A 10,390-nucleotide genomic window follows, 5' to 3' on the forward strand; every position below is an offset into this window, starting at 1 on the left:
GTCAGAGTGTGTCGGAGCAGAGAGAGAGAGCTGGAGAGTATTCCTAACCCCTCACCTCTAACCCCTTGCATCTGTCTCCTACAGGAAGCTGCCCCTTCGTGTGGACAGTGAGGAGGAGTTTGTCAGAGTGTGTCGGAGCAGAGAGAGAGAGCTGGAGAGTGTTCCGTGTCTCTATGCGTGTCTGGAGCCTGAGGAATGGGCTGGGCCTGATGACCTCATCAGAGTGGTGAAAGACAGAATCCAGGAGGAACAGAGGAAGACTGTCTGGGTGGAGCAAGACCTGCTGTAACACACACAGATTAATGCATGCACACACCTCACACACACACAAGGTGTGCAAGATGGCGACGCTGGGTTAGATGCCACAAAATAGTTGGGAGTCCCCGGTAGGGGCTGCACACAATTGGCCCAGCGTCGTCTTGGTTTGGCTGGGGTACGCCGTCATTGTAAATAGCAATTTGTTCTTAACTGACTTGCCTAATTAAGTAAAGGTTAAATAAAATACAAAATTGTTGAGAGGTAAACCTGTAGTCAGCATTTCATTATTATGTCACATTGGGTGAACCTGTGGTCAGTGCTCAGGTCTGTTCGACGCTGGTCCGACCAATCTGATTCCACGCTTCAAGATCGCTTCGATCACGTGGACTGGGATATGTTCCGGATAGCCTCAGATAATAACATTGATGTATACGCTGACTCGGTGAGCGATTTTATTAGCAAGTGCATCGGTGATGTGGTACCCACGGTGAATATTAAAACCTTCCCCAACCAGAAACTGTGGATTGATGGCAGCATTCGAGCAAAACTGAAAGCACGCGAACACCTGCTTTTAATCATGGCAAGTCGACCGGAAACATGACCGAATACAAACAGTGTAGCTATTCCCTCTGTAAGGCATTTAAACAAGCTAAGCTTCAGTATAGAGACAAAGTAGAGTCGCAATTCAATGGCTCAGACACGAGACGTATGTGGCAGGGTCTACAAAAAGAAAACCAGCCCCGTCGCGGACACCGATTTCTTGCTCCCACACCAACTAAACAACTTCTTTGCTCGCTGTGAGGACAATACATTGCCACTGACATGGCCCGCTACCAAAACCTGCGGACTCTCCTTCACAGCAGCCAACGTGAGTAAAACATTTAAATGTGCATACGTATATACTGTACTCTATATCATCTACTGCATCTTTATGTAATACATGTATCACTTGTTGGAGAATAATCAGAATTAGTTGGTAACATAGGTAAGATGTTTTATATTCATCATATGTTTGTAAGTTACTTCTCATCAGAATGTTTTTGTATAATACTGTGGCGGGGTTTGCAGTCATCTGGTCTCTGTCAAGACTAAGTTGCTTGGGCCGGAGAGAGGGGAGAGGTCAAGCGTGGATCTCTTGGCTCCACAATGTCTGTGTGCCAGTAAATGTGTGATCTTGTCAAGATAGGATGGATTTGATATATGCCTGTTGATATGGAGGATTTGTTTATGGTTCTGAGTTTGAGAAAATAACATAGTTTAGGAGACAAAGCTGAACGATAAATTATGCCTATGCTGTCTGGCTATGTGTGTCTTTGCTATAAAGGATCTCAGTTGCAATGTGTAAGGGACTCTCAGAGAATTCATTGATAGACACTGAATTCATCTGAGAGTCACAGGGTTGTGATGGAGCTCATATAATTAAAGATGGACTTTGTGATAACTAACTCTGACTTGTGTGTGGTTTGCTCTCATGATTTGGTAAATACAGAAAATTTCCACGACACACTAGCCACTTTAAACTATGCCACTTTGTTTACATGCCCTACATTACTCATCTCATATGTATATACTGTACTCGATACCATCTACTGCATCTTGCCTATGCCGTTCTGTGCCATCACTCATTCATATATCTTTATGTACATATTCTTTATCCCTTTACACTTGTGTATAAGACAGTAGTTTTGGAATTGTTAGTTAGATTACTCGTTGGTTATTACTGCATTGTCGGAACTAGAAGCACAAGTATTTCGCTACACTCGCATTAACACCTGCTAACCATGTGTATGTGACAAATACATTTGATTTGATTTGGCCATAGGTAGATTTTCCAACAAGACAATGACACAAAACATACCTCAAGATCCACACAGAAATGGTTCTGTGACAACAAAATCAATGTTCTGCCATGGCCATCTCAGACTTTAATCCAATCGCAAACCTGTGGGCTGAGTGGAAGAGGGCAGTTGATAAGCGTAAACCCAAGAATGTGAAGGATCTTGAAAGGATCTGCATAGAGGAATGGTCCAAAATCCCTCCAAAAATGTGTTCCTTAACCTTGTCAAACATTACAGGAAAAGACTCCATGCTGTTATCCTTGCCAGAGGTGGTTGCACTAAGTACTAAATGAGGAGTGCCAATAATTATGAAACCTTGATTTTGGTTAAATTTATTTTTGTATTAAATAATTGTATGATTTTGCATGGTTCCATTGAAACATTAATAAAGTACAGTATTTCTCACATGTTGGTATTTTGAGTTTCTCTCTATAATGATTTTTAAAGTATTGTTTGTGCATTACCAGTGCCAGTAATTTGAGCCCAGTGGTTTATTGTACAGCGTACCATGCCTGTCCTGTGCATATGACAAATACTCTTGACTTGACACACACACACACACGGTTGTGAACAGTTATAGAATAAGGCCAAACCCAGGAGGTTCTGATTAAAGACATGTACCCTACTCACAGTGGTGGACTCGATTCTATTCTACTCGAATCTATTCTGTTCTCTTTTGTTCTACTCTATTCGGTTCTACTCTATTCTGCTTTGTTCTATTCTTTTCGTTCTACTCTATTCTGTTCTATTCTGTTTTGTTCTATTCTATTCGTTCTACTCTATTCTGTTCTATTCTATTCGTTCTACTCTATTCTGCTTTGTTCTATTCTATTCATTCTACTCTATTCTGTTCTATTCTGTTTTGTTCTATTCTATTCGTTCTACTCTATTCTGTTCCATTCTATTCTGCTTTGTTCTAATCAAATCAAATCAAATTTATTTATATAGCCCTTCGTACATCAGCTGATATCTCAAAGTGCTGTACAGAAACCCAGCCTAAAACCCCAAACAGCAAGCAATGCAGGTGTAGAAGCACAGTGGCTAGGAAAAACTCCCTAGAAAGGCCAAAACCTAGGAAGAAACCTAGAGAGGAACCAGGCTATGTGGGGTGGCCAGTCCTCTTCTGGCTGTGCCGGGTGGAGATTATAACAGAACATGGCCAAGATGTTCAAATGTTCATAAATGACCAGCATGGTCGAATAATAATAAGGCAGAACAGTTGAAACTGGAGCAGCAGCACAGTCAGGTGGAAGTTGAAACTGGAGCAGCAGCATGGCCAGGTGGACTGGGGACAGCAAGGAGTCATCATGTCAGGTAGTCCTGGGGCATGGTCCTAGGGCTCAGGTCAGTTGAAACTGGAACAGCAGCATGGCCAGGTGGACTGGGGACAGCAAGGAGTCATGTCAGGTAGTCCTGGAGCTCAGGTCCTAGGGCTCAGGTCCTCCGAGAGAGAGAAAGAAAGAGAGAAGGAGAGAATTAGAGAACGCACACTTAGATTCACACAGGACACCGAATAGGACAGGAGAAATACTCCAGATATAACAAACTGACCCCAGCCCCCGACACAAACTACTGCAGCATAAATACTGGAGGCTGAGACAGGAGGGGTCAGGAGACACTGTGGCCCCATCCGAGGTCACCCCGGACAGGGCCAAACAGGAAGGATATAACCCCACCCACTTTGCCAAAGCACAGCCCCCACACCACCAGAGGGATATCTTCAACCACCAACTTACCATCCTGAGACAAGGCTGAGTATAGCCCACAAAGATCTCCGCCACGGCACAACCCAAGGGGGGCGCCAACCCAGACAGGATGACCACAACAGTGAATCAACCCACTCAGGTGACGCACCCCCTCCAGGGACGGCATGAGAGAGCCCCAGTAAGCCAGTGACCCAGCCCCTGTAATAGGGTTAGAGGCAGAGAATCCCAGTGGAAAGAGGGCAACCGGCCAGGCAGAGACAGCAAGGGCGGTTCGTTGCTCCAGAGCCTTTCCGTTCACCTTCCCACTCCTGGACCAGACTACACTCAATCATATGACCCACTGAAGAGATGAGTCTTCAGTAAAGACTTAAAGGTTGAGACCGAGTTTGCGTCTCTGACATGGGTAGGCAGACCGTTCCATAAAAATGGAGCTCTATAGGAGAAAGCCCTGCCTCCAGCTGTTTGCTTAGAAATTCTAGGGACAATTAGGAGGCCTGCGTCTTGTGACCGTAGCGTACGTGTAGGTATGTACGGCAGGACCAAATCAGAGAGATAGGTAGGAGCAAGCCCATGTAATGCTTTGTAGGTTAGCAGTAAAACCTTGAAATCAGCCCTTGCTTTGACAGGAAGCCAGTGTAGAGGCTAGCACTGGAGTAATATGATCAAATTTTTTGGTTCTAGTCAGGATTCTAGCAGCCGTATTTAGCACTAACTGAAGTTTATTTAGTGCTTTATCCGGGTAGCCGGAAAATAGAGCATTGCAGTAGTCTAACCTAGAAGTGACAAAAGCATGGATTAATGGATGGATTCTACTCTATTCTGCTTCTTTTCTATTCGTTCTACTCTATTCTGTTCTATTCTGCTTTGTTCTATTCTATTCTGTTCTATTCTGTTCTACTCTATTCTGCTTTGTTCTATTCGTTCTACTCTGTTCTATTCTGTTTTGTTCTATTCGTTCTACTCTATTCTGTTCCATTCTATTCTGCTTTGTTCTACTCTATTCTGCTTTGTTCTATTCTATTCTGTTCTACTCTATTCTGCTTCTTTTCTATTCGTTCTACTCTATTCTGTTCTATTCTGCTTTGTTCTACTCGATTCTGCTTTGTTCTATTCTATTCTGTTCTATTTGGCTTTGTTCTATTCTATTCTACTCTATTTGGTTCTATTCTATTTGTTCTACTCTATTCGGCTCTATTCTGTTCTACTCTCTTCTGCTTTGTTACATTCTATTATATTCTGTTCTACTCTATTCTACTTTGTTCTATTCTACTCGTTTATATTATATTCTTTATATTCAATTCTGTTCTGTTCTATTCCATTCTTCTTTGTTCTATTCTACTCTACTTATTTACTGTAAAATAGCATTGTATTTGGTCAAAAGTTTACTAAGGGTTGGTAACAGGCTGATTGGTCGGGTATTTGAGCCAGTAAAGGGGGCTTTACTATTCTTGGGTAGCGGAATTACTTTTGCTTCCCTCCAGGCCCGAGGGAACGCACGTTCCTGTTGCCTTAAATTAGGGGTGAATAGCGGGAACTGGTGCAAAATCAGGATCCCTTTAAATCAGCTGGGCTAGACAATCTGGACCCTCTCTTTCTAAAATGATCTGCAGAAATTGTTGCAACCCCTATTACTAGCCTGTTAAACCTCTCGTATCGTCTTGAGATCCCTAAAGATTGGATAGCTGCCGTGGTCATCCCCCTCGTCAAAGGGGGAGACACTCTAGACCCAAACTGTTATAGATCTATATCTATCCTTCCCTGACTTTCTAAGGTCTTCGAAAGCAAAGTTAACAGACAGATCACCGACCATTTCGAATCCCACCATACCTTCTCCACTATGCAATCTGGTTTCCGAGCTGGTCATGGGTGCACCGCAGCCACGCTCAAGGTCAAAAACAATATCTTGTATATTTTGGTAAGCAGTCATGTCTGTTCTAGTGGGCAAATATGTAAAGAACTTTCTTTCCCATTGTTTTTGTTTCATTACTTTTTGTTTCTGTTTGCTTCTTTCTGTTTGCTTCTTGTACTTCCGGCGCCGACAGATGGCCTCCTCGCTTAGCGTTCCTAGGAAACTATGCAGTTTTTAGTTTTTTTACGTGTTAATACTTACATTGGTACCCCAGGTCATCTTAGGTTTCATTACATACAGTCGAGAAGAACTACTGAATATAAGATCAGCGTCAACTCACCATCAGTACGACCAAGAATATGAGGGTAGCAAGTTTTAAGTTCCTCGGCATACACATCACAGACAAACTGAATTGGTCCACTCACACAGACAGCATCGTGAGGAAGGCGCAGCAGCGCCTCTTCAACCTCAGGAGGCTGAAGAAATTCGGCTTGTCACCAAAAGCACTCACAAACTTCTACAGATGCACAATCGAGAGCATCCTGGCGGGCTGTATCACCGCCTGGTATGGCAACTGCACCGCCCTCAACCGTAAGGCTCTCCAGAGGGTAGTGAGGTCTGCACAACGCATCACCGGGGGCAAACTACCTGCCCTCCAGGACACCTACACCACCCGATGCTACAGGAAGGCCATAAAGATCATCAAGGACATCAACCACCCGAGCCACTGCCTGTTCACCCCGCTGTCATCCAGAAGGCGAGGTCAGTACAGGTGCATCAAAGCTGGGACCGAGAGACTGAAAAACAGCTTCTATCTCAAGGCCATCAGACTGTTAAACTGTCAATGACACTGACTCTACTCCAGCCACTTTAATCATGGGAATTGATGGGAAATGATGTAAATATATCACTAGCCACTTTAAACAATGCTACCTTATATAATGTTACTTACCCTACATTGTTCATCTCATATGCATACGTTGATACTGTACTCTATATCATCGACTGCATCCTTATGTAATACATGTATCACTAGCCACTTTAACTATGCCACTTGGTTTACATACTTATCTCATATGTATATACTGTACTCGATATCATCTACTGTATCTTGCCTATGCTGCTCTGTACCATCACTCATTCATATATCCTTATGTACATATTCTTTATCCCCTTACACTGTGTATAAGACAGTAGTTTTTTTGGAATTGTTAGTTAGATTACTTGCTCGTTATTACTGCATTGTCGGAACTAGAAGCACAAGCATTTCGCTACACTCGCATTAACATCTGCTAACCATGTGTATGTGACAAATAAAATTTGATTTGATTTGATTTCGCGACGCGGATCCTGTGTTCTGCCTTACAAACAGGACAACGGAGTGGATTCCATGCAGCGACCCAAAAAAACGACTCCGAAAAAGAGGGAAACGAGGCGGTCTTCTGGTCAGACTCCGGAGACGGGCACACCGTGCACCACTCCCTAGCATTCTTCTTGCCAATGTCCAGTCTCTTGACAACACGGTTGATGAAATCCGAGCAAGGGTAGCATTCCAGAGGGACATCAGAGACTGTAACGTTCTCTGCTTCACGGAAACATGGCTCACGTCGAGAGACGCTATCGGAGTCGGTGCAGCCAGCTGGTTTCACGCATCGCGCCGACAGAAACAAACATCTTTCTGGTAAGAAGAGGGGCGGGGACGTATGCTTTATGGTTAACGAGACGTGGTGAGGTCACAACAACATACAGGAACTCAAGTCCTTCTGTTCTCCTGATTTAGAATTCCTCACAATCAAATGTCAACCGCATTATCTACCAAGGGAATTCTCTTCGATTATAAATCACAGCCGTATATATTCCCCCCCAAGCAGACACATCGATGGCTCTGCACAAACTTTATTTGACTCTTTGCAAACTGGAATCCACATATCCTGAGGCTGCATTCATTGTAGCTGGGGATTTTAACAAGGCTAATCTGAAAACAAGACTCCCTAAATTGTATCAGCATATCGATTGCGCAACCAGGGCTGGTAAAACCTTGGATCATTGTTATTCTAACTTCCGCGATGCATATAAGGCCCTCCCCCGCCCTCCTTTCGGAAAAGCTGACCACGACTCCTTTTTGTTGCTCCCTGCCTACAGACAGAAGCTAAAACAAGAAGCTCCCACGCTGAGGTCTGTTCAACGCTGGTCCGACCAATCTGATTCCACGCTCCAAGGCTGCTTCCATCACGTGGACTGGGATATGCTTCGTATTGCGTCAAAGAACAACATTGACGAATACGCTGAATCGGTGAGCGAGTTCATTAGAACGTGCGTTGAAGATGTTGTTCCCATAGCAACGATTAAAACATTCCCAAACCAGAAACCGTGGATTGATGGCAGCATTCGCGAGAAACTGAAAGCGCGAACCACTGATTTTAATCAGGGCAAGGTGACCGGAAACATGACCGAATACAAACAGTGTAGCTATTCCCTCCGCAAGGCAATCAAACAAGCTAAGCGTCAGTATAGAGACAAAGTAGAATCGCAATTCAACGGCTCAGACACAAGAGGTATGTGGCAGGGTCTAGAGTCAATCATGGATTACAAAAAGAAAACCAGCTCAGTCATGGACCAGGATGTCTTGCTCCCAGGCAGACTAAATAACTTTTTTGCCCGCTTTGAGGACAATACAGTGCCACTGACACGGCCCGCTACCAAAACATGCGGACTCTCCTTCACTGCAGCCGAGGTGAGTAAAACATTTAAATGTGTTAACCCTCGCAGGGCTGCAGGCCCAGACGGCATCCCCAGCCACGCCCTCAGAGCATGCGCAGACCAGCTGGCTGGTGTGTTTACGGACATATTCAATCAATCCCTATCCCAGTCTGCTGTTCCCACATGCTTCAAGAGGGCCACCATTGTTCCTGTTCCCAAAAAAGCTAAGGTAACTGAGCTAAACGACTACCGCCCCGTAGCACTCACTTCCGTCATCATGAAGTGCTTTGAGAGACTAGTCAAGGACCATATCACCTCCACCCTACCTGACACCCTAGACCCACTCCAATTTGCTTACCGCCCAAATAGGTCCACAGACGATGCAATCTCAACCACACTGCACACTGCCCTAACCCATCTAGACAAGAGGAATACCTATGTGAGAATGCTGTTCATCGACTACAGCTCAGCATTTAACACCATAGTACCCTCCAAGCTCGTCATCAAGCTTGAGACCCTGGGTCTCGACCCCGCCCTGTGCAACTGGGTACTGGACTTCCTGACGGGCCGCCCCCAGGTGGTGAGGGTAGGCAACAACATCTCCTCCCCTCTGATCCTCAACACTGGGGCCCCACAAGGGTGCGTTCTGAGCCCTCTCCTGTACTCCCTGTTCACCCACGACTGCGTGGCCAGGCACGCCTCCAACTCAATCATCAAGTTTGCGGACGACACAACAGTGGTAGGCTTGATTACCAACAACGACGAGACGGCCTACAGGGAGGAGGTGAGGGCCCTCGGAGTGTGGTGTCAGGAAAATAACCTCACACTCAACGTCAACAAAACTAAGGAGATGATTGTGGACTTCAGGAAACAGCAGAGGGAACACCCCCTATCCACATCGATGGAACAGTAGTGGAGAGGGTAGCAAGTTTTAAGTTCCTCGGCATACACATCACAGACAAACTGAATTGGTCCACTCACACAGACAGCATCGTGAGGAAGGCGCAGCAGCGCCTCTTCAACCTCAGGAGGCTGAAGAAATTCGGCTTGTCACCAAAAGCACTCACAAACTTCTACAGATGCACAATCGAGAGCATCCTGGCGGGCTGTATCACCGCCTGGTATGGCAACTGCACCGCCCTCAACCGTAAGGCTCTCCAGAGGGTAGTGAGGTCTGCACAACGCATCACCGGGGGCAAACTACCTGCCCTCCAGGACACCTACACCACCCGATGCTACAGGAAGGCCATAAAGATCATCAAGGACATCAACCACCCGAGCCACTGCCTGTTCACCCCGCTGTCATCCAGAAGGCGAGGTCAGTACAGGTGCATCAAAGCTGGGACCGAGAGACTGAAAAACAGCTTCTATCTCAAGGCCATCAGACTGTTAAACAGCCACCACTAACATTGAGTGGCTACTGCCAACACACTGTCAATGACACTGACTCTACTCCAGCCACTTTAATCATGGGAATTGATGGGAAATGATGTAACTATATCACTAGCCACTTTAAACAATGCTACCTTATATAATGTTACTTACCCTACATTGTTCATCTCATATGCATACGTTGATACTGTACTCTATATCATCGACTGCATCCTTATGTAATACATGTATCACTAGCCACTTTAACTATGCCACTTGGTTTACATACTTCTCATATGTATATACTGTACTCGATATCATCTACTGTATCTTGCCTATGCTGCTCTGTACCATCACTCATTCATATATCCTTATGTACATATTCTTTATCCCCTTACACTGTGTATAAGACAGTAGTTTTTTTTGGAATTGTTAGTTAGATTACTTGCTTTTTATTACTGCATTGTCGGAACTAGAAGCACAAGCATTTCGCTACACTCGCATTAACATCTGCTAACCATGTGTATGTGACAAATAAAATTTGATTTGATTTGATCTAACTTTTATAGATGCCTTGGTGGGTGGGTGGTTTGGAGGGAGGGAGTGCAGGGTTGGAGAGAGGGGATGGATGGGAGAATGAGTGGCTGGTGTTGTACTGTTTTTGTTGT

At 44.9% G+C, this 10,390-nt stretch overlaps 1 protein-coding gene across 2 annotated transcripts in view; it reads left to right on the forward strand.

Annotated features, from left to right (window-relative positions):
- card11 (caspase recruitment domain family, member 11) overlaps positions 1-699 on the forward strand; it is a 96,218-nt gene extending 95,519 nt beyond the window's left edge. The window contains exon 25 of one of the 2 annotated variants that reach the window (XM_042315837.1): positions 85-699. In XM_042315837.1, the coding sequence (XP_042171771.1) occupies positions 85-289 (205 nt within the window). In that variant the 3' untranslated portion in view covers positions 290-699. The remainder of the gene's footprint in view (positions 1-84) is intronic. The other variant, XM_042315838.1, reaches the window with a different exon arrangement.
- Positions 700-10,390: the final 9,691 nt, after the last annotated feature.

Source organism: Oncorhynchus tshawytscha, unplaced genomic scaffold (assembly GCF_018296145.1).
Source record: "Oncorhynchus tshawytscha isolate Ot180627B unplaced genomic scaffold, Otsh_v2.0 Un_contig_156_pilon_pilon, whole genome shotgun sequence".
Classification (NCBI taxonomy): Eukaryota; Metazoa; Chordata; class Actinopteri; order Salmoniformes; family Salmonidae; genus Oncorhynchus; species Oncorhynchus tshawytscha.